A 25038-nucleotide genomic window follows, 5' to 3' on the forward strand; every position below is an offset into this window, starting at 1 on the left:
TCAGTACTGGACAAGAACTGTGGAGAACAGGTCAGATTTGAATCTAATGATCTAACACTAAATGGATGTAGGACTGTGCTTGAGGTTCCAAAATAACTCTGGTGCTGAACAGCAAAATGAAGACTAGCATTAATTTCACTTTTGGCAGGAGGACTACATTAAAACAATGGACACTGCAAGTACTTAATAAAACCTTTATTCATATTACATATCATAAATTAAGACATTATTATTGACTGAAAATACATGTTGCTATTTTTAATTTTCACATCTATCTGATTTACAATAAAGCATGATTATGCACTCTTAGTGCAGTACAGGATAGAAACTTTCACCTGGTACTACACAACTTGTGTGCAATTTTACACCTCTCTGCTTATCAAAGCATGATGCCCAAACCTGGGAACTGGGCCAGAATAAGCTGATCTGCAGCTGTACGGGTGGGGTATAAGCATGACATAGATTCTGCTAGATGCTGACACCAGTAGAAATGTGTACAACATCTTCCCCAAGTTTCCATTTCTACTGAGTGCAATGTTCCTGTTAGTAGATTCTTGTCAGCTTGATAGCAGAACTAACCTGCCTTTGTGTCTGTGAAGAAATGATTCAGGAAGAACAGGAGACAAAGACCAATACAATCAGAACCAGATGTCATTACAGAACACTGGCTTGTGCACTGCTCTTGTGGGCTTGGAAAGAACTTGAGTCATTCCAACCATCCTGCAATCCATCACCTTACAAAGAGATCCTGACTGGAGTTACCTTTACATTCCAGCCAAATGAATGCTTCCAATCTACTCAGACCACATTCACTTCTGCCCTGGGAATGATATCTTCCTAATGACATTGAACTGTTCCTCAACATTGCAGTGCCAAGTTTGTATAACAAATGGTGCATTGAGTTTGATGCCTAGTAACTAGTTATCAGACACATGCCTTATAATATGTGATGAAGACTGTGGAATGTCTGATGATCTTGAGTATAGACTGCTGCCCGTATTGCTGTTGTTTACCCTTCGCACCTGCTGATAAAAGAAAGTTAAGAGTGAGAAGCAGGTCACCATTAAGATTATTCTCTATTTCCATCCCATTGCTCTCATGTACATAAAAGGTGTCAGTATTGGAAGAATGGTAGCCCTTTTGCTTCTTAATTGGATTTCTTGGGTTCAAAATCCACTCAAAAATCTAAAATGCTAAGCCGGACATTAACAGTATATTGGATCATGTGCACAAATTGGAGACTACATATTCACATATAACAACAATAATTACAGATCCAAAAATAATTAAGTTCCTGTAAATAACATCACGATGTCCTGAGATGTGATAAATTCTACATAAATGCATTATTTGTTTAGCGTAATCTGAATCTGAGAAATACACAAAGAATGGGCTGAAGTTGTCTGCTGGTGCATAGTTTTCTGTCTCTTGGCAATATTCAGAAGTGGAATTTAATTAAATCAGAAATTAAGGACAGTTTAGATGTAGCAGAGGAATTCAATCCCAGTCAACACTGCAAGACATCTATTTACATTAAAATAAAATTTACATTAGAATAAAAAAGAAACTTCTCAGGGATCTAATAATGGTGTAAGGTTATAAAAGAAATGTATTCAAACTATGTAGAAAGGATAGGTTAGCAGCACCGGTTTGCCTTTTGAACTTTTAACTAACAAGGGGCATAAATTATAAAGGTGCAGGGCAGAAGAGGCAGGAAACCTCACAGTCTTTATAAAGTATGTGTATGAACACTTGAAATTTCATGTTATTCAAGACTATTGACTCAGTTCTGGAAAGTGGGATTAGCTCAGATAGATTGAATGATTGTATAGACTGAAGGGCCTCTGCTGTGCTTTGTGACTCAAAGCTCTTAATCATGAAACTGATGTCAAGGTTCAAAGGTTGCAAATGAGGATACTGAGTAAGTAACAGAGGAAGATTTAATCAATTAGCTATGAAGATCACTGAAGCAGGCCATTGAACAGACAATTGATCACCCTCTGCCCCTACTTAGGGCAATCTGCTGCAGAATATTTCTGCAATATGTCCTTGCAAGCTGCATAATCATCTATTCTAATATTCTTCAGGCTATTGACTTATTATTCCTCTGTAAACTTGAACTCATCCAAGCTGTGCTGCTCATATTCTTACTTGTACCAAATCTTGTTTATCCACGAGTTCTGTGTTCTAACTTACAGTAACACAGGAGAGAGTGAGGACTGCATATGCTAGAGTACCAGAGTTGAAAAATGTGGTGCTGGAAAAACACAGCAGGCCAGGCAGCATCCGAAGAGCAGGAGAATCGACGTTTCGGGCATAAGCCCTTCATCAGGAATGAGGCTGGTGTGCTAAGCGGGCTGAGATAAAATGGAGGGGCGCTGGGAATACGATAGTTAGAAGGAGGCAAGGGTGAGGGTGATAGGCCGGAGAGTGGGTGGGGGCAGAGAGGTCGGGAAGAAGATTGCAGGTCAAGAGGGCGGTGCTGAATCCGGGGGTTGGGTCTCAGATAAGGTGGGGGGAGGGGAAATGAGGAAGCTGGAGAAATCTACATTCATCCTATGTGTTGGAGGGTTCCTAGGCGGAAGAGGGGAGGCGCTCTTCCTCCAGGGGTCGTGTGGCCAGGGTCTAGCAATGGAGGAGGCCAAGGACCTGCATGTCATTGGGGGAGTGGGAGGGGGAGTTAAAGTGTTCAGCCATGGGGAGGTTGGGTTGGTTGATGTGGGTGTCCCAGAGGTGTTCCCTGAAACGTTCCGCAAATAGGGGGCCTGTCTCCCCAATGTAGAGGAGACCACGTCGGGTGCAGCGGATACAGTAAATGATGTGTGTGGAGGTGCAGGTGAATTTGCAATGGATATAGAAGGATCCATTGGGGCCTTGGAGGGAGGTGAGGGGGGAGGTGTGGGCGCCAAGTTTTGCACTTCTTGCAGTTGCAGGGGAAGTTGCCGGGAGTGGAGGTTGGGTTGGTGGGGGGTGTGGACTTGACGAGGGAGTTACGGAGGGAGTGGTCTCTCCTGAATGCTGATAGGGGTGGAGAGAGAAATACATCCTTGGTGGTGGGGTCTGTCTGGAGGTGGCGGAAATAACAGAGGATGATACGATGTATCTGGAGGTTGGTGGGGTGGAAGGTGAGGACCAGTGGGGTTCTGTCCTGGTGGCAATTGGAGGGGGCGGGGTTCAAGGGCAGAGGTGCGGGAAGTGGAGGAGATGCGGTGGAGAGCGTCGTCGACCACGGAGGGGAAATTGCGGTCTTTGAAGAAGGAGGCCATTTGAGTTGTTCGGTAGTGGAATTGGTCCTCCTGGGAGCAGATGAGGCACAGGAATTGGGAATATGGGATGGTGTTTTTAGAGGGGGCAGGATGGGAAGAAGAAGTGTAATCTAGATAGCTGTGGGAGTCGGTCGGTTTGTAGTAAATGGCTGTGTTGAGTCAGTCGCAAGAGATAGATAGAAATGGGGGTGTCTAGGAAGGGGAGGGAGGAGTCTGAGCGTCTCATATATTTCTTGATGCAGCTCATTGTCACATTTTGTCTGATAACACTTCTTTAAAGTTCCTTGACAGTTTTTAAATCTTATTCCATTTAGGTAAGTTGCTGTTGATATCACTTCCCAAGACAGAAAAGAAGAGGTTTGGTTAGAGGGAATTAGACCAGGTTGTAATCAAACAAAAAGGATGCAGTGATCTAGCTTTTCATCCAAAGAGAAGGACTGGAGGTCAGGACCTGCATCCGTTGGACATACAAGCGTCATACATATGACATGGATATCAACACAGAGTACTATCATGTTGATGAGCAGATACTTGTACATTTGAGTAGCACCTTATTTTTTTTGTGTTATGCTAAAAATGCTTTAAACAAGGATCACTTACAAGCATATTAGCTATAACATGGGATTCTCTGTGGACAATAGGATCTATAAACAACAGTGAAAATGGCCACTTAAATGGTTCTTTTGCTCATAATGGCTGAGGGAAGAATATTAGCCAAGAAATCTACTCTTCTTCAAATAGATCCAGTTAAAAATCACACAACTTTGTCCACCTCCAAATCATCAAATAGACCCAGGAATCCTTAATATTTCCTCATTTGTCTTGATTTAGAATCTCAACAAAAGAGAGTTCCAAATTTTCAGAAGGTTCTGTTAGATTTCCACTTCAACTCCAAGAAGCACACTTAATAGGCAAGGCCTCAAATCCCAAGGTTTCAGAGAATTCTATGCCAACTTCTGCAAATATGCAATTCAAGACTTCTTTTCCAAACATGCCAATTTAGAGTTTAACTTATTTTAAAATTATTTTTCAGGATGTGGGCTTTGCTAGCAAGACTGGTATTTTTGCTGTTTCCTAGTTGCCTTGAAAAGGTGGTGATGTGCTTTCTTGAACCACAACAGTCCATGTTGTAAAGTGCTCTCACAATGCTGATGGTAGGAAATTCCAGGGTTTATTCCAGTAACAATTATGTAATGGTGATATATATCTAAATTAGATGTCTGACTTGGATGTGATAGTATTCCACTATGCATCTGCTGCCATCATCTTTAAGGTTGTGGGTTTGGGAGGTTCTATTGAAAAATACTTCATGTGTAGTTGCAGTGCAGCCTGTGGTTAGTACAAACTGAAGCCAATCAATGTGGTTGACTGTTTAGTGGCCACTCAGTTAAAGAACAATTAGGCATACACAATAAATGCCAGACTGAGGAGTGATACCCTCATCTCATGAAAGATGAATTGTGTCACAGTATTAGAGTTAAGAGTATGCCGCTGGAGAAGCACAGCTGGTTAGGCAGCATCTGAGCAGCAGGAGAATTGACATTTCGAGCACAAGCTCTTCATCAGAAATGAGGCTTCATTCCTAATGAAGAGTTTATGCTCGAAATATTGATTCCCCTGCTCCTCAGATGCTGGCGGACCGGTTGTGCTTTTCCAGCACCCCATATTCTGATCTCCGGCATGTGCAATCCTCACTTTCTCACATTAGTAGCGTTCACTGTGTCAGAAGATCCAGGTTCAAGCCCCACCTGCCCCAGTAACATGTCATAACACATTTGAACAAATTGATTAAAAATATCTATACTGAATGCAATGTGGGCAGGTGCCAGAAGGTTAATTTAATGGAGGAGAGGCTAATTAAACCAAACACTTTGTAGAGTTTAAGTGTGATGGGGAAAAAGAAATCACAAAAACATCAAATGACTGCTTTGTTTTGGATAGTGCCAAACACCTTATGACCTGTTGCTGCTAAACCCATCAGCCATATGGACCGTATTACAGTCCTGTCTTGTGCCTTAGAGGATAGAAAGGCTTTAGGGAGTCAGGCACTGAGTAATTCACTGCAAATTATTCTGAAGTGCAATAGTAGTCACATTATGTAAGTTGATAGTCTATCTTAGTCTCTATAATATAAAATATAGATTACAAATGACAACCTGTTGGCTGCTCGGCCCAGTTTGGCCTGAACTTGTTGAATTACTTAAGGTGCAAATAAGAAAATACAAACAATAAAACAACAGCTGCCAGCAAGGTGAATCAAGTACATGACTAAAGAATTCTGTGGGGTCTACAAATAACAGGCACTGCATAATGCTAAGATTTTTACCTTTTCCATTACCAACAAATGGCTGAGCATTTCCTTCTTTTTGAATGTTGGCATATCATTGGTGAGTAGAGCCTCAGTCACATCCAGTATCCTTTTCTCATGATGCATAATCTGTTTCTGTTGCTCACGGTTAAATAAAATATCACGTAGCTCTTTTACAATACTGAATAGAAAAACCAAAATAATAATTAAATGCACCAGATGTAACACATGCTGTGGATCAGGACAGTGACTATAATTCATGCTGCAGGAATTTGTAGGCTTAGTGAGAGTAAATATAACTTACACAGTGGGTGAAAGTGACCGACAGTAATTCATATCGAGTGGGTCATAGTGCCAGCAACATACACTGTGGTGGGTCAGACTGACAGTGATTCACACTGGAGATGGGGGTGGGGAGAAGGTTGAGAGAGTAACAGTAATTTACACGAGGTTAGGGGAATGAATACCCCTAACTTACACTGTGGATGGGGGTGTTGATCATAACTCAAATGACGTGAGTTAGAGTGACGATAACTCAGTGAGCAAATTACTTGGTGGAATAGAGTGATGTGAAAATCCAGATTTTCACCAAGTTGTAGACACTCCATGGGCCCTTAAAAATGGTGAGCAGGATTCAGTGTAGAGGTTATAGTGTGATTTCTGACATTCAATTCTGGCTGATTGGGGAAGGGAGCATAGTGTGACTCACAGGAAGGAAACTTGAACTCAGCAGGGCCATTTGAATTTACAAGAGTTCAAATCATTTTATGCGGTAGCAAGAGCTTAAACCCATAGCGTGGGAGACACGGACTTTTACAGTTAACATTATTTCTTGGATGACTGATAAGGTCTGTAAAACTGTCATGATGTGGAGTTATTTAAACACAGAACCTTTGAAAATGGAAACAGCATGCCTATGATACTGCATAAAACTTTGTTCTGCTAGTTAAGCTGCTGTTTGTTCACACTACCCCAAGGGCTATCATTATATCATGAATGCCTGGCAGTTTTTCACAAGCTATAATTATCTCAGCTGCAGGTCATAAATCCACTTTTATTAACAGTTCAAAAAGGTTATTTAGAGATTAGTAGTCTCTGATGTGCAATAATGAATAGTTTTTTTAATATGAGGGCTTAATAACGCGAGGACATTTAAAAGTTTGAATAGGTTTTCATGAATGGGAACTTTTTTAAACATGGTGAAGGCTTTAATAGTTATTTAGACCTTTATTTTATTCAACCCCAACATGCCTTCTGAGTTCAGTTCATGATGGACGTTGGATGAGTTGAAAAGATAAGTTTAAGGACTAGGGGTACTAAACAGGTTGGCAAAGTTGATATTATGTTCATTTGGGACTATAAGGGCCCATGGGCTAGGTAAAGGGTGAGCATGAGCTGGCATGGGGTCATGAAGACTGCATTCGAAGTGGGTAGGGTGGGTTAAAACGTAATAGAAAATGTTCAAACCATGGTGCCTTTTAAACAGATCCTTCAGCACTCAACAATCCTTGTGGCTATTTGCACGTCTGCAGTGCAGCAGGCCTGACTCTATCCTGGACACACACTCCCCAGAATTAAGAACGCACCATTTTAGGGAGCTTCTCCTGACATGCACTACCTACATGGGAGCGAAGGTCCAACCTAATTTTCACTGTGGTTGACCAAACTGAAAGTAAACGACGCTCTCAGTTGGAGAGGACAAAGCAACTCATGCTACATTGGGTCGGAGTGACAGCTGCTTGCATTGCATGTTATAAACCACAGTAGTAGTATCCACCTATTGAGCTCAAGGCGAATCTGCTTATAGTGCAAGATGTTCCTCTGGATCGCTTCAAGCACTATACAGAATTCCTCGTATGTTGTGAGATTGAGATTTTCCAGAGAGCTGTACTTCATTGGTTGCTGTTTGTGAGCCATGATGATCTGCCTGATACAGTCTTGCACATGGATCAAGGGCATCCTAGGCCCTGATTCGCCCTCATCTTTCAACTGAAATAAAGAATTTCACAGCATAGTGTTAAAGGGAAGTTTACCTCTAGGATAAATCTAAAATTAAAGTAAAATGTACAGGCAAAAAATGAAACATTGGTTAACAATTGGTTTAAGCATATCAATTTATATCAACAAATTCTATCAATTACATGATAGATGACTTACCATGAAATTTGTAATCCCTTTTTTTTTAAATCTTGGACCAAAAATGGGAAAAGGACTACTTTAAAGAAAGAGCTGTTGAAGGAGTTGCTGCACTTTTAAAAACAGTTTACTGGAACTCATTGTGCGTTGTATTTACAGTATTGCTTTGTTTAAGCAGTGTGGGAGAATGTCCAAGAGCACCATGAGCATGTAATTCTCCCAGAGACAGTATTGATTGGTTTATGCAATCAGGAACAATTGTGGAGGCCAGGGGTTATTTACACGATAACAACACTCGGAATAGCTCCTGGACAGATGAACAGAGAGCGAGTGAACACAGTGGTAGAAGTCTCCATACTGCAGAAGTCAGCATCACTTTCTCCATGCAGTGAAGTAACTATGACGTGGAAGATTACTTCTTCCACTGGCTATAAACTGTTGCTTCTAACCAGTGACTGAAAGACTGAACGAGTATGCAAATAGCCCTATGTCTGCAGGAAAGAAATGGAAGAACTTGGAAAGAATAAGAAACCTGAAGATTGTGGAGAAAAAAAAGATACCTCGTTGAATCCTGTAGACTGGTGCTACTGAACTGCCTTTCACCAGTATTTTTCCCACAATCTACAACATCCATGCGTTTTAGTTGTAATATGTGATCAGAAGGTTTTAAGAAGGGGATTACAGGTTCAGCTAGTAGACTTAAACGTTGATAATTAAGAGGTTTATTTGCCTACCATTAAACTAGATTTCTTTGTAATAAGAAGACTCTTGTAAACTACCAAATCTTGGAGTTTATCTGACAGGAAAACTGGGGACATTGAGTAACTTTGTGAAATCTTTAATTTTCATGATGACCCTAGGTGTGTTGGGGGCTTGAATATATTCCCATCATTTTTTATTCATTCATAGGATCAGGGCATCACTGGCTAAGCCAACATTTATTGCCCATCCCGAAATGCCCAGATGGCAATTCAGAGCCAACCACATTGCTATGGGTCTGGAGTCACATGTAGGCCAGACCAAGTCAGCATGGTAAATTCCTTCCCTAAAAGGACATTAGTGAACAAGACAGGTATTTCTCCAACAATTGACAATGGATTCATGGACATCACTAGACTCTTCATTCCAGATTTTTATTCAATTCAAATCCCACCATCTGCTATGGTGCAATTCAAACCCAGAACATTACTTAGGCCTCTGGACTAACAGTCTAGTGATCATATCACTAGGCCTTGCGTCCCCTGAAATATGTACTCACTGAGGTGGATTTAAATGCTAAATTCACAAGTGTGTATCTTATTCTATAATTTATGATATTAATAATTACTTTATAATAAAAGCTGCGGTTGTTAACTGGAAACAGAAATTGATTTTTTTCTGAAGAATAACTAAGTTACCATTTTAAACCATGCTAATTTTCTTACGCTTAGTACAAATAATTGTTATATAAATGATTGATTGCTCCCTATGGAATGCAATTTGCCTGTATAGATGCAATATCTAGTAACACTGCAGTGCTCAGGAGCTGAAATGTAACTAGCTCACTGGGATCTTTGTCAGCTGTCTGATGTATTCTCAGACTTTGGAAGATAAATTGCTTTCCGACGACATGGCTTTGACCATCATATTTGAGTAAAGATTATTACATGACAAGTTAAACACTAAAATAACTGCCAATTCATTAAAATTACAAACTGAAACTTAATTCCTGACTGCAAACTAGTAAAAGAAGCCATGTTTTATTAACCTTAATAACACTAAGGCTGAGCCAATGTTAGCAGCCCAGAACACTGACAAGGTGGTGAGCTTGAAAAGATAATCAACTCTAAATTGGACAAGTGCTGCATATTTCTCGGAGTGTTCAACTGTCAATCAACAGTCAAAACATAAAACCGAAATATCTGCCAAGAGAAAACTCAAAGGTATTGGTGGTTTAGCAATCACCCGTTTCTGTAAACAGGTGAACATCCTGAGCTGAGAAATTGTCAAAGATCACTGATAACATCTGATAATATCTGCAGAAACTAACACTACACTACTCAAGAGCCCTGAGCTGCCTCATTCTGATCAGTCACCTCCCACTATATGCGAATGAGGCAATTGAAACGGCTGTTACATTCCATCTAAACATGCAAATGTAGCTTCTCTTTCAACAATAATAAACAAAATTTGAGATGATCATTTTAAGTTAATCACTAAAAATCTTGATTAAAAAATACACATACATTAAAAGATTTCTATATCAAAGAGGACAAATTTTTGATTTTGCACCAAGACTGTTACTATTCAAATAAGAGCATGCCTGAAGTAGTCACATAACATACTGACCGCTATAATCCTTCTTGGCTGACTGGAGTTCCAATCGGCTTTTTTTTGATGAAGCTTACTTTGTCCCTTGATCAGTTTGTTTAGAAAAGTCCTATAGTTGCTCATTTAGCTATAAGTTGGTGCTGTTTGACCTGTGCAGATGTTGCATTTTACATTTCAGGGAGTTGTGATTTTGAGGGGTTGGTTAGCTCAGTTGGCTGGACAGAAGGTTTACATTGCAGAGTAATGGCAGTAGTGTGGGTTCAATTCCTACACTAGCTAAGGTTACAACGAAGGACTCTCCTTCTCAACCTGAAGTGTGGCCTCCCTCAAGTTAAATCATCACCAGTCATTTCTCTGTACTGAGGGAGCAGCCTATGGCTCACTAGGATAACAGTGACCTTATTTTGGCTGTGATTGCCACTGACTCAACCAAAGCAGAACACACTGTCGCATTTAACAACTTCTACCCTTCTGATGACAGGAGCAAGATAAAATTCATGAATAATACTGTCCCACTCTCTTGTAGCATTACACCATAATTATAACAATGCAAGCTCATCAAGGTGAAGCACGTTAGTGACAAGGAATGGAATAAATTCAATTGCAATAATAAACTTGCAAGGTGAAACCTATGAATTTTCTTGCAACAATGTGCTTCAGCCATTGACTTTACACATCCAAAAGCAATCTAAATGAGAGAATGTATTGGTTTTTAGCAAGTTTTGAGATTGGTGTTTTTCAATCAGGGTTGGAAATGGAGTTTTTGATTCTGACCAGAATTTCTAGGTCCTAGACGGTGCAGTTGGACATTTTTTTTGTTTTACACACCTATGATCCACATTGCTATCTTGAAAAAGGTTTGTACCTAGCACTAAGTTATAAAAAGTTTTGTGTGTATGTCCGTTTTAAACTAAAGACAGATGGCTAATCATATTTCACACAGGAATCATACATAGAATTTGATTCATTTGAAAGCACTAGCTGATGAAGGAGCAACGCTCCGAAAGCTAGGGCTTCCAATTAAACCTGTTGGACTATAACCTGGTGTCATGTGATTTTTAACTTTGTACAGCTCAGTCTAACACCAGTATCTCCAAATCATAGAATTTGATCTCAGAGCTCTGCACTAGGAACTACAGTTCTATGTTAGTGCTGCACGAGAAGTATATTTGCTTCTTGGCTCAAGTCATACCTCAGGCATTAGAGATGTATCGTAAGTCAAAGTATGCCTCTTCTCCTCTTGCTCTATCATTGCTTGCTCCAGGTTTGAAGTCACTGCAGCAACCATAATGTTTGCAAAGATAAAAGATGCTCCAATGATGAAGATGAAGAGGTACAGGGCACCCCAGTACATTGTCGCTCCATCCTTTTGCCTGGAAATAAGACAGTTTTGTGAATATCAATGTGGCATTCTTTTCCTCAGTGGCACTGTTTAGTTGGGAGTTGTCATAAACAGGACACTTAAGTATGTTGTTGCAGCATCTGTTACATAGTTTGTCTTACAGTCTTTCAAAAGTGCAGGAAAGACCAGATCAGTCCTTGGTCTATGTAGTTGAACGAGAAGATTCTGGCCACAGTTCATCTTGGGAATGAAATAATTTCCACTCTTCATATATTCTAGACTGCAACACTAGAAAAATCAACTAATTTGCTAATTCTATAAAGGCAGGTCTGAATTCTAACTTTTGCACAGTATACTTCATCTTAAAAAGGTGTAGATGTGAGTACCACACATAGAAACTGTAAACCACTTATATAGGATAAGTGCACCATAATGACAGATAGTTCAAGGACAAAGATGGAGAAAATTGGGTAAAGTTTTCTGTGGACTATGAAAAAATATGAACCAATTTCAAGAAGCTCTTGTGGTGCAGTGGTAGTGTCCCTACCTCTAGACCAGAAGACCCAGTTTCAAGTCCCACTGCTCCAGAGGTGTGTCATAACATCCCTGAACAGGCTGATTAAAAGTACCTATACTTCACTGGAAGGACTTCTGATGATGCATTATTGGCCAGAGGCTTCTCACATATAAAAACAGCAGCTTGTAAGCTGAAGTTACCTGAGCCCTAGCCACTGGCTTGGGCTGATTGGAATTGGTTCAGCTCATCTCAGAGGAAAGCAAGGCAAGTGACAGAAGTTATAAATCCTTATTTTGTGGAAGATTAATGAGGTTATGCTAATGATGTCCTTGGGCTGAAGCCTACAATGAAAGGCTGGGATTCTTTGAATTGTCATCCATGCCAGATTCTCACTTTGCAATATATTTGCAAATCAATAGAGTACATAACTTGGGAGGAAAATTTGCACATAATACATCTATATGCAACTGCTTCCTTTGTTCTTCTAAAACTGTTCTTACAATTAATCTTGTACCCCAAAGTGAAAAAACAAACAAGTCTGGAATGTGTCTGGAGAAGAACAGACTTACACAAATTGTTCATAAATTTGCACCCATCCGTCTTGTGTGATGCAGATGAACAGCGAGTACATAGCTTTCTCCAAACTCCCAAATGATTCTGGAACTTCAGTGCTAAATATGATCACCCCAAACACAGCGAATACCTGCAAAACGAAAGATCTCATTTTCTGCAGCTTGAATGGGAAGATATTGAAGCTGACAAAGGAAGTTAATTAATACCCACAGTTATAATGAGTTCAGTGAAATAAGTGGATATAGCTTAAGGCTTACAATAGAATATGTTATTGTACAAACCCTTTGGATGGAACTTTAAAATTTGACGGGCATGTTAAACAGGTGTTGCGGAAATATTGAAGTCTAGGAAAACAAAAATCATTTCCAGGCTATGGTGAAACCAGGGTGGTATTTAATGAAGGTGAAAGGAATGTTGCTTGCTGGAGAGCTGGCAACATCTCATTCCCTTTTTAGGGAAGGTTGAATTAAGTCTAAGAGTGTGGTGCTGAAAAAGCACAGCCAGTCAGGCATCATCTGAGGAGTAGGAGAGTCGATGTTTCGAGCATAAGCTCTTTATCTTCCTGCTCCTCAGATGCTGCCTGACCGGCTATGCTTTTCCAGCACCACACTCTTCGACTTATTTCCAGCATCTGCAGCCCTCAATTTCTCCTGGTTGAATTTTTCAGGCACTTAATTGGAGATTGGACGATCTTCCCTGGGATTAGTGACTCTGCGGGCAGAGGTGCTGCCCAACCAGAGGGGTAGGATCATTGCTGTTTCCAGGCCCCAGGTGGATGATGGCAGATGAGAGGTTGGGATTATGGGATCAGCAGCAAAGGCAGGAGTTGGATCTCAGTAGACCTTCTCCTTCCTGAGACTGGCTCCATTGATCGGGCACTGTGACACTGGATGAGGACAGCCCCTCACACCCTCACTTGCCGTTCCCTAACGGGTCCACGAAACAAATCCCACACCAGTCTGACTGTAATACTCTCTGTATGTTGAGTTCATGGCCAGTTGCAATTTTCACATCAGGAGTGGTGGGATGAAGCCCTTTAGTGAGCAACTAATGGCCACTAAAGGCCCTCAGTTGGCCACAGGTCAGGAAGGTGCATGGTCCTCGCTCAACCAACCCAGTGCATCCTGTGACTAAACCTACCCTGGCGAAAGGCAATAAATTTGGCTCAAGATTTTCTTTTTAAAAGTATGGAGAATGCAGAAAGAAGAGGGGATTTAGGGAGTTGAGCTCCAAAGCTTTGAGAGGAATGTGTTCGAGCAAGGGAAGTACACAGAGTAACAATTTCACTACTGTAGGGATTCAGGGAAGGTGAAGAATGGGCGAGATGAACAAAGACCAAAAGTTCAGAAGATGATTGACCATAACAGTATCAATAAAGTTGGGACAAAAAAAAATCTACTATTCGACCAAATAATACAATATATTTAATTTCAACAATGGATACGGCTGTTGATATGGTGCATAATAACACTGCCATCTACTTTGGAAAATAGTGACATGCTCAAGGAAACACCTTCAATCTGGGGAACATTTAAAATGGAGATAATCCAGATACTGTGGAAAAAGCCAGGAAGTTAAGCCACCATTTCTTTCATTCACCTTCCATTACAAATCTCTTTCGTATTTGAGAATTCAATTCTGGTTCTTTAAATGGAAACATAGCTTTGTTCTGTGCTTACCTGTGATGTGGTGAGGTCTAGCTACACCTCAGGAAATAAATTTATTAATTTCTATGCATTACCACAGTGGTTCCATTCTGTGTGAAGTAATGGAATAAGCAATCAACAGTGAAATTCATCTGTATAAGCACATCCTTGTTATCAGCAACTGTCATGGATTCAGCATTAAAACTCCTGATTAAATGATTTTCTTGACTTTTTGAGCAAATGACAACACAAGTGAATTATATAAAATTCTGCAGTGAATTTCAATTTCCAAAAGGCTTTTAATTTTAAAAGGCTGCAAATTTCAATTGCAATGGAGATTCATAGTAATGCATAGAAATAATAAATTTATTTTGAGGTGAAGCTAGACCTCACACCACAGGTAATCACAGGTAAGCACAGAACCACCTATTGAAGGTGTTTCCTTGAGCATGTCATCATTTTCCAAAGTAGACGGCAATGTTATTATGCACCATATCAACAGCCGTAACCATTGCTGAAATTAAATATATTGCATTATTTGGTAGAATAGTAGATTCTATCACTGGACTAGCAATCCAGTTGCTCAGACTAATGGTCTGATGACAAGGGTACAAATCCCACCACAGCAGCTGGTGGAATTTAAACTTAAATCAATAAATCTGCAATAAAAAGCACAAAACTATCACTGATTGTTGTGAAGTCCCTTTTAGTTTGCTAATGCCCTTGACAGAGGGAAATCTACAATTCTTACCTAGCCTGGAAAGTTGTCTGGTCTACAAGATTCTCAGCCATGTGGCTGACTCTTAACTGCCCTCTAAAATTTGCTGGCAAGCTACACATTTCAAGGGCCACTTGGGATGGGCAACAAATGGTGGCTTGCCAGCAATGCCTACAACTCATCAAACAATAATACAAAAAGTGGGTCTGCAGGTGCCTCCATCTGTTTTGTCAGATCTTTTTTAAAAATACAGATATCATATTAACCCATTTTCTGTCACATCCCTAACATCCACTGGCTTTCCATATTGATTATGAATATATCATAAATCTCATAATGTGTCTTAGTACTTTAGGATAATTAACTATCTCTGGGATGTATTAGTTCAATTAGCTTAATACTTCATCTTATTTGTAGAAATATTATTTTACTTGTAATGCATCTGTTTGGAGGGCATATCCTTCACGTCGACCCTTCTGAATCCTTAATCACTCAAATTATTTTGCACTTATTCTGTTTCAAACAAATTTTGTGATTTTCACCTGTTCTCTTGTTGCTGTGGTGTTGAAACCATGTTTTACTGTTACTTTATTGCCTTGGCTGCTGTGCAATTTTCAGGTCTCTCTATTTTAGTCTGAGCATCCTGTAATGGTCTTATGTTTGCTGGCTAGGTTACAATCCCCAATTCCAGGTCAGCAGCCCAGAAGTACACGCGATGGGAAGCTGGTGATCTTCCCAGAGGTGGCCAATTAAGAAGCTGTGTTCCTCTTTGGAGTGGACTGCTGATTTTGCTCCAGGTGCAGGTGTGAGAGATTCCCTGTGAGGCAGAAAGAGGCCAGGGATCTGGCCTGAACAGTTTCCCCCATGTTACTAAACTCTTCACCTCCAAATATCTCCAGAGAGACAGGAAATTCAGCTAAATGAGTTTCTTGCATTTGCCTCAATTAGCCACCTTTTCACCCCCTACAGCCTTTGAAAAACGAACGGTTCTCTTCAGCCCATCTTTAAGAATTGGCTTAGCATTCACTTAGCACCACAACTGCTTGGTCCAAATTAACATCTGGCGTAGATAATTTTCAGTTACTCTGTATACCTTTCCCATTTCTTATACATTTTCTTGACCAGTTATATCTTCCAACTGACTAGACAATTTAGATTTTCCAAAATAAATAATTTTGTTCTTAAATATCTTATGAACTTTCTTCAAAGCATAAAACTGCACTTACTCTTAAGGTGACCTGCAGTCTACACAGCATATTCCTCATGTTAGTTTGCATTTGTAAACTCAGTAATGATTACCCAGATTTTTGCCTTGTTGGAAAGGCTGGCATTAGCTGCCTTCACAGCTGTGTGACTACAGTGAAGTAAGTGTTTGAAAGCTGAACTGTGCAAAATTAATCAGGTAAGAGTAAGCCTGTACCTTGTGGATTTGTTTGGATAGTCAGGGTACTTTTTTGGAGGTAAGGTTCCACTTTGGATTTGGTCCCAGGGCATTTTAAGGGGAAGGCAAGTTGTCTTTTGGAAGAGGTAAGGCACCTTTGGGAGAACGAAGGTTCCCTTTGGGATTATTAAAAAGTAGACAAGCATAAACCCATTGAGACCATCATGCTGTCAAAGCTATCCAAAAAATTAAAAAAAAAGTTTAAAGCAATTTAGTCTACCTGCTGACATAAGACATAATAGCATTTGATGAAGGAATTCCAATGAATTGAATGCATTTTTTAGGTAACGTTTTTAAAAAAAACAAACATATAATCAATAGAATGTGGAACTTCATTATATATCAGCATGAGGTTTTCCCATGTTGGATGTTGGGAGATTTGGTAAGGCCATTGCACATCAAGGGAAATAGTTGTATTCTCTATCATTTGAGATGGTCTTAAGCTCACACTTGTGTGACAAAGTTATTTGTTAATTATCAGCTGAAGTTTGGACATTTTTCAGGCCTTCCAGGGTATGGATACAGTCTACTTGGTTAGTAAGTTTGTAGATGGCACCAAAATTGGTGGCATAGTGGACAGTGAAGAAAGTTATTTAAGATTACAAAGACAACTTGATCAACTGGGTCAATGGGCTGTAGAATTGCAAATGGAGTTTAATTTGGATAAATGCAAGATATCGTATTTTGGTAAAACAAATAAAGGGCAGGCCTATACAATCGGTTCTGCTATAACGTGAATTGGCTTTAACACTATTGAAGAATTTAGACCATTATGTGTAGAACACAAATTTTCCTTACTGACTATAACATGATTATGGTCTCATGAGTTTCAATGGCATGGCTATAGCGCGGTTTTTCCTATAACACGAAATCACACGCGAACAAGACTACTGCGTTATATCAGAACTGACTGTACAGTCAAAAGGGAAGCCCTGGGTAACATAGAGTCTAGGAATTCAGGTACATAATTCTTTGAAATTTGCATTATACGTAAGTAGCATGGTTAAGAAGGTGCTTAGCATGGTTGCCTTCATTGCTCAGACCTTTGAGAACAGGAGTTGGGATGTCATGTTAAGGTTGTACAGGACATTAGTGAGGGCTTTCTGGAGTACTGTGTGCAGTTCTAATCACCCTGTTATTGGTATGATATTATTAAATTGGAGAGGGCTGAGAAGAAATTTACTAGGATATTCCCAGGAATGGAGGGCTTCAGTTATAAAAATAGGCTGGACAAGATGGGACTTTTTTCATTGGAGTGTAGGAGATTGAGGGCTGATCTTATAGAGATTTATAAAATCATGACGGGGCAGAGATAAGGTGAATAGCAAGGGTCTTTTCCCGAGGGTGGGAGAGCTCAAAACTAAGGGGCAATTTCTTTTTAAGGTAAGAAGAGAAAGTTTTAAAAATGACACTCTATTTACATAGAGTGGTTTATGTGTGGAATGAACTGGCAGTGAAAGTAGTGGATAGAAGTACAATTACAAAATTTAAAAGACATTTAGAGAAGTACATGAATAGCAAACGTTTGAAGTAGATAGGGGCCAAATGTAGGTAAGTGGGACTAGTTTATATTGCAACATGGTCAGCGCGGACTAGTTGGACCAAAAGGTTTATTTCCATGCTGTATAACTCAATGTCTCTATAAAGTATCTGAGGAGTCACAAATGGAACTAAACACTGTAATCATCAGCTTTTTTTCCCCAATTCTGAATTATGGTGGAAACAAGTCAGTAGTCAACCTGCTAAAGATGTTTGGGTCCAGTAGACTAGCTTGAGGAACTCCTGAACTGATGCTCAGAAACTGAGATGACTGATCTCCAACAACCATAACCATCTTCCTTTGTGCTACGTATGACTCCAACCAGTACAGAGAATTTCCTGATGATTCCCTTTGACTTCAGTTCTGCTTGGACTTCTTGATGCTATACTTAGCCAAATGCTGTGTTGATATCAAGGGCAGTCACACTCACCTCATCACTGGAGATGTGCAGTTCATGTCGTATCTCCTAATTATCTGACCTTTCCAGCTTATTTGCACATTATTAATAACATGATTCAGACATGTTTTTTCCAGCAAGATTTGGCCCGTTGAAATCAGTTACTCAATAGTATAATCGTGGGAGAACCAGATACAGTCCGAATATAGATGCCTGGCTAATCAGTCCATTTTTGATAGAAAAGAGTCAACAGCTCAAGTATTAGCCTTAATTTTGTACATTTTATATTCATTTTCAGTTTATCACACTTCACAGATGGGGCACAATGAGTAAAAAACAGTTCTCACTTGACATTATTTTCTGTTCTCAACAGCATTGTTGAGAAAGGAGACTGCAACTTACACAAGCTCTGAAATGTAGAACACAAACTCTCGTAGTAGCATCTCAGAATTCACAGCTGTGAACATGGTGTATGAAAATACTAAGAACATGGAGAAAGGTTGCCTGTACCATAATACATGGTCTTAACATCTGGACTATCTACTTCTAATACTTAAGGATAAAATCTTATAAATGATTGAATGCAGTAACAAACAAACATTTGGTGCTTTGGTATCATACTAAATCAATTATTCCTGCATTAAACCTACATTTTCTAACTGCACATTCAAACTGAGTGGTTTCCAGACGAGTGGTCTGCAAAAAAAATCTCATGGTCTTCAGGATTGTGGGAATGAGGCAGCAATATAATAAAAAAAAGCAATGTACATTGACTGATTAATTGGTAGGGGTCTTGAAATTGGAAAGCCACGCATCATCTTGAACTGAGCTCACTACACCTGGCTGGAATCCAATAGAAATAATGATGCAAAAGCTGTATTTTTTATTAATTTACTGATGCGTGCCACAATCGCAAATGGAATCTTAGATGACTATCATTCTTAACCTCACTAATACCTTCTAGATTTCAGTCCTGACAATCCCAGAGTCAGAACAATCACAAATAAACCTTTGTTTGTTAAGGTTCTATTTTTTTTAAAATAGCAGATATCACATCTTGTCCTAAAAGGTTAATTGAGAAAAGCAGTTACACTAGACAACAGGATGTGCGCTGCAAGAGGTCCTCGAGACATACAATGAGTAGCACCTGCATAGATGCAAACGTTACTTACTTGTACTCACCAATGTGATCAGGATGAGCAGGAAGATAACATTGGCCATGTCGGAAACTGACTGGATGATTACCTGCACCATAATGGCCAGACCCTGGATGGCAGCTAAACTCCGCACCATTCGCAGAGCTCTCAGTACTCTAGAATAATCAACAAAAGGGCCTTATTTGATCACAAGTTTTAAATGAAAAACTACATGCTAGTCAAACATTTCTAAGCAAAATAACTACTGGACTTTTTCATGAAAATATTCATAAATTCAACAGTACTTACTTTTTAATTTCATTGTAAAACACATCAGACTTGCTTTAAGCAAAACTGATGTTCTCAGTTCCAAGTGAAAAATGTGAGTAGATTTTGCTCTATTTTGAAATGGGGGCTAACAACAAAATGGTGTTTTGTCCTGCTTTGTACAAGCTAATTTCATCAATGGCGTGACTAAAACAAAATCATTAACCATTGTGCATCAATAATAATCCTTCTTTCACACTTCAAGAATTAACAGAAATTTAAACTCAGTAAATACTGATGTTAAAATAATCTTTCAAACTATTACAGAAAATTTTAAGAATGATAATATAAGCTTTTTGACTTGCATTTATCAGGACAATTTGCAAGAAAACCCAAAGGAAAATCAACATTTGTAATGTATGAAAGGAGTGTGCTAATTCATTGACAAGGGAATTCTGATTGGTATAGATGTTATCGTGGATCTTGCGCCAATTAATGATGACTGCCAAGCTTTGTTTAATTTTAAAATAGGCAGGTGACTCCCTCTTGCAAGGATGGCTGCCTTGAAGAAGATTTCCTCCTCTCTCTACAAGAATCTCAGGGAGTCCCTCTCCCACTGCAACTCCCAGGTCATTTCCTCTGCTCTGAAGCTCTTCAGCCATGTCGTGAAACAAACTCAGTACCACAGCCACATTTGCTTCCTCAGTGCATGCCTCCGTAACCAACTCATCCCACACGGACTCTGGACCACCTTTAAACCAGCAGAGTTCGGATCTGAACAGGACAAACAGTACAGACTACAGATTCAAAAACACCAGCAACAGTTCTCCTTCAAGATCCTCCGCTCCACACTTGCAGCAATGCTGCCGGCACCTAACCTCTCTACAGTCAGCCCTGCCCCAGCTGAGGGCCACACTCTCTCAGAATTGCAAAGGACCCTGTACTACATCCTCAGGAGAATTCATACTCTCAACAAACAGTATTTCAATTCCATCTCAAACATCAAAAACTGTAAGTACAACAAACTTTTATCCACCCACCTCCATAACCAGCGCTCCTCAAACATTCCAGAAGATTCCACTGGCCTCGGAAAGACCATTAGCCATGCGGCTGACGCAGCTACCACCCCCACGCTGAGTGATGATGTCACTTCCGCCCCCATCATGGCCACTCCCAGCCCTCACATCATCGCTGATGCCACACGCTCAGTGACTTCCGCCACCCCTACTGCCATGATCACCACTTCTGCCCTCACCAGCGCCACTCACCTGCATTCTGCTGACACGCCCCTCCCACAGACCCCACTGTCACTATCCCCACCCTCCAGAACCCCAAGGGGATCATTACCCCTACTCATGCCTCCAATCCCATTCCTCCCACCATCACACCCACTCCACGTACTGGCTCCAACCCCACTCCCAGCTCCACACCCACACCAGATCCCAGCTCCCGGCCCTGCCAAGTTTTCACCATCCCTCCAGACCTCCCACTCACTGAGGACGAACGATCAGTCCTCAGCAAAGGACTCAGCTTCATCCCCCTCCGTCCAAGCATCAATGAATTTAATACACGCCGTGACATCGAACACTTCTTCTGTCGCCTCCACCTCCGAGCTTACTTTCACAATCAGGACTCCCACCCACCTTCCGAGGACCCCTTTGCCCACCTCCAACACACTGCATCCACCTGGACACCCCGCGCTGGCCTATTACCTGCCCTCGACCTCTTCATTTCCAACTGCCACCGGGACATTAACCGCCCCAACCTGTCGACCCCCCTCCCCCACTCCAACCTCTCACCCTCACAACGCGCAGCCCTCCAATCCCTCTGCTCTAATCCCAACCTCACCATCAAGCCAGCGGATAAAGGGGGCGCAGTGGTAGTCTAGCGCACTGACCTCTACACCGCTGAAGCCAAACGCCAACTCGAGGACACCTCTTCCTACTGCCCCCTCGACCATGACCCCACCCCCCATCACCAAACCATCATCTCCCAGACCATACAGAACCTCATCACCTGAGATCTCCCACCCACAGCTTCCAACCTCATAGTCCGAGAATCCCGCACTGCCCGGTTCTACCTCCTTCCCAAGATCCACAAGCCTGACCACCCTGGCCGACCCATTGTCTCAGCATGCTCCTGCCCCACTGAACTCATCTCTACCTACCTTGACACTGTCCTATCCCCCCTAGTGCAGAAACTTCCCACATATGTTCAAGACACCACCCAAGCCCTCCACCTCCTCCAAGACTTCTGTTTCCCCGGCCCCCAACGCCTCATCTTCACCATGGATATCCAATTCCTCTACACCTCCATCCGCCATGACCAAGGCCTCCAAGCCCTCCGTTTTTCCCTCTCCAGACGTCCCCAACAGTACCCTTCCACTGACACTCTCATTCGTTTGGCTGAACAGGTCCTCACCCTTAACAGTTTCTCCTTTGAATCCTCTCACTTCCTCCAGACCAAAGGCGTAGCCATGGGCACACGCATGGGCCCCAGCTATGCCTGTCTCTTTGTTGGCTATGTAGAACAGTTGACCTTCCGTAATTACACCGGCACCACTCCCCATCTCTTCCTCTCCTACATTGATGACTGCATTGGCACCACCTCGTGCTCCCGCGAGGAGGTTGAGCAATTCATCAACTTCACCAACACATTCCACCCTGACCTTAAATTTACCTGGACCATCTCTGACACCTCACTCCCCTTCCTGGACCTCTCCATCTCCATGAGTGACGACTGACTTGACACCGATATTTTTTACAAACCCACCGACTCCCACAGCTACCTGGATTACACCTGTTCCCACCCTATCTCTTGCAAAAATGCCATCCCGTATTCCCAATTTCTCCGCTTCCGCCGTATCTGCTCCCAGGAGGACCAGTTCCACCATAGAACACACCAGATGGCCTCCTACTTTAGAGACCGCAATTTCCCTTCCCACATGGTTAAAGATGCCCTCCAACGCATCTCGTCCACATCCCGCACCTTCGCCCTCAGGCCCCACCCCTCCAACCATAACAAGGACAGAACGCCCCTGGTGCTCAACTTCCACCCTACAAACCTTCGCATAAACCAAATCATCTGCCGACATTTCCGCCACCTCCAAAAAGACCCCACACCACCAGGGATATATTTCCCTCCCCACCCCTTTCCGCCTTCCGCAAAGACCGTTCCCTCCGTGACTACCTGGTCAGGTCCACACCCCCCTACGACCCACCCTCCCATTCTGGCACTTTCCCCTGCCACCGCAGGAATTGTAAAACCTGTGCCCATATCTCCTCCCTCACCTCTATCCAAGGCCCTAAAGGAGCCTTCCACATCCATCAAAGTTTTACCTGCACATCCACCAATATCATTTATTGTATCCGTTGCTCCCAATGTCGTCTCCTCTACATTGGGGAGACTGGGCGCCTCCTAGCAGAGCACTTTTGGGAACATCTCCGAGACACCTGCACCAATCAACCAAACCGCCCTGTGGCCCAACATTTCAACTCCCCCTCCCACTCTGCCGAGGACATGGAGGTCCTGGGCCTCCTTCACTGCCGCTCCCTCACCACCAGACGCCTGGAAGAAGAACGCCTCATGTTCCACCTCGGAACACTTCAACCCCAGGGCATCAATGTGGACTTCAACAGCTTCCTCATTTCCCCTTCCCCCACCTCATCCTAGTTTCAAACTTCCAGCTCAGCACTGTCTCCTTGACTTGTCCAACCTGCCTATCTCCTTTTCCACCTATCCACTCCACCCTCTCCTCCTTGACCTATCACCTTCATCTCCTCCCCCACTCACCCATTGTACTCTATGCTACTCTCTCCCCACCCCCACCCTCCTCTAGCTTATCTCTCCACGCTTCAGGCTCACTGCCTTCATTCCTGATGAAGGGCTTTTGCCCGAAACGTCGATTTCGCTGCTCGTTGGATGCTGCCTGAACTGCTGTGCTCTTCCAGCACCACTAATCCAGTATTTGGTTTCCAGCATCTGCAGTTATTGATTTTACCAGGTTGACTCCAATTGTCAAGGCATTGCCCTGAGAAATGAACAAGTGAGTGACTGTCACCTATTTTATTGAGTGTATATGTCTTTTTTGTCTGTAAAGATTAGATTAGATTAGATTAGATTACTTAGATTAGATTACTTACAGTGTGGAAACAGGCCCTTCAGCCCAACAAGTCCACACCGCCCCGCCGAAGCGCAACCCACCCATACCCCTACATTTACCCCTTACCTAACACTACGGGCAATTTAGCATGGCCAATTCACCTGACCTGCACATCTTTGGACTGTGGGAGGAAACCGGAGCACCCGGAGGAAACCCACGCAGACACAGGGAGAACGTGCAAACTCCACACAGTTAGTCGCCTGAGGCGGGAATTGAACCCGGGTCTCTGGCGCTGTGAGGCAGCAGTGCTAACCACTGTGCCACCGTGCCGCCCACTGATGCGCCTCCTAGCAGAGCACTTTTGGGAACATCTCCGAAAGGTCAGGGTCCTGTCTGAATTAGGATATAGCTTCCAGTGCACTGATTGTGTCAAACTGTAATCCCGACTTCGACTCAACCAATTTCGATTTCTTTGTGTCACAATATTGTCCAGTCACAGAATCACTTCTATTATTAGACACTGTGTTGCGAGTTCAGCACTCTCCACTCATACAGCATAAATGCTGATTTCCTATAGCAAGAGCATTCTTGTGAATTGTCCCTAGAAGTGCAAGACAAAATACTTTGACAAATTGTCTTTTTTCTGCAATACTCAAGTTTTACACGACTAAACAACTGCCAATTATGGTATAATGAAATTTCACAGACATGATCATACAGTTAAAAATCACACAACACCAGGTTATAGTCCAACAGGTATTTTTGGAAGCACGAGCTTTCAGAGCGCTGCTCCTTCACAACCCCCTGATGAAGGAGCAGTGCTCCAAAAGCTAGTGCTTCCAAACAAACCTTTTGGGACTATAACTTGGCGTTGTGTGATTTTTAACTTTGTATACCCCAGTTCAACTCCAGCATCTCCAAATCAGGATCAAATGACTGAGCAATTCAGAAATTAGCTTTTTTGATGCACAAGCATGCATTATGGTATTCATAACACACATCAAATCAGGCTCGGTTAGAGTGGGAAGTCGGGAGCAGCACATTTCTCCAATTAACAAAAATACAAAGGGAAGGCATAAGTATCAGTATGTCCTGATCTGGAGTTAATGGCTGCATAGGGAAATAACGCCAAGACCGTACTGTTAGAGACAGAAAGAAAAATTAAAATTTTTAAAAATAGTTAATTTTACTAATTTCAGGGCATAATTTACCAGCAGGAATTAATCCAAAGAATGGGGCAACTGAATGAATCAAGTTGCGATCCCGGGAGGTTGGGGGTGAATCCAAGATAGCAGCGACCTAGTAGGTCTGCCCTGCTGAGCTCTGCACCAGAACCCAA

General features: G+C 41.8%; 1 protein-coding gene across 5 annotated transcripts in view; it reads right to left on the reverse strand.

The window, feature by feature from the left end:
- Positions 1–228: 228 nt before the first annotated feature.
- LOC140453486 (cation channel sperm-associated protein 4-like) overlaps positions 229–25038 on the reverse strand; it is a 77496-nt gene continuing 52686 nt past the window's right edge. For 4 of the 5 annotated variants that reach the window (XM_072548205.1, XM_072548204.1, XM_072548202.1 and 1 more), the window contains 6 exons: positions 19377–19506; positions 12449–12582; positions 11213–11393; positions 7352–7563; positions 5593–5755; positions 229–1025 (listed from right to left, as the gene is read on the reverse strand). In XM_072548205.1, the coding sequence (XP_072404306.1) occupies positions 918–1025; positions 5593–5755; positions 7352–7563; positions 11213–11393; positions 12449–12582; positions 19377–19506 (928 nt within the window). In that variant the 3' untranslated portion in view covers positions 229–917. The remainder of the gene's footprint in view (positions 1026–5592; positions 5756–7351; positions 7564–11212; positions 11394–12448; positions 12583–19376; positions 19507–25038) is intronic. The other variant, XM_072548203.1, reaches the window with a different exon arrangement.

This window comes from Chiloscyllium punctatum, chromosome 27, assembly GCF_047496795.1.
Source record: "Chiloscyllium punctatum isolate Juve2018m chromosome 27, sChiPun1.3, whole genome shotgun sequence".
In the NCBI taxonomy this organism is placed as follows: Eukaryota; Metazoa; Chordata; class Chondrichthyes; order Orectolobiformes; family Hemiscylliidae; genus Chiloscyllium; species Chiloscyllium punctatum.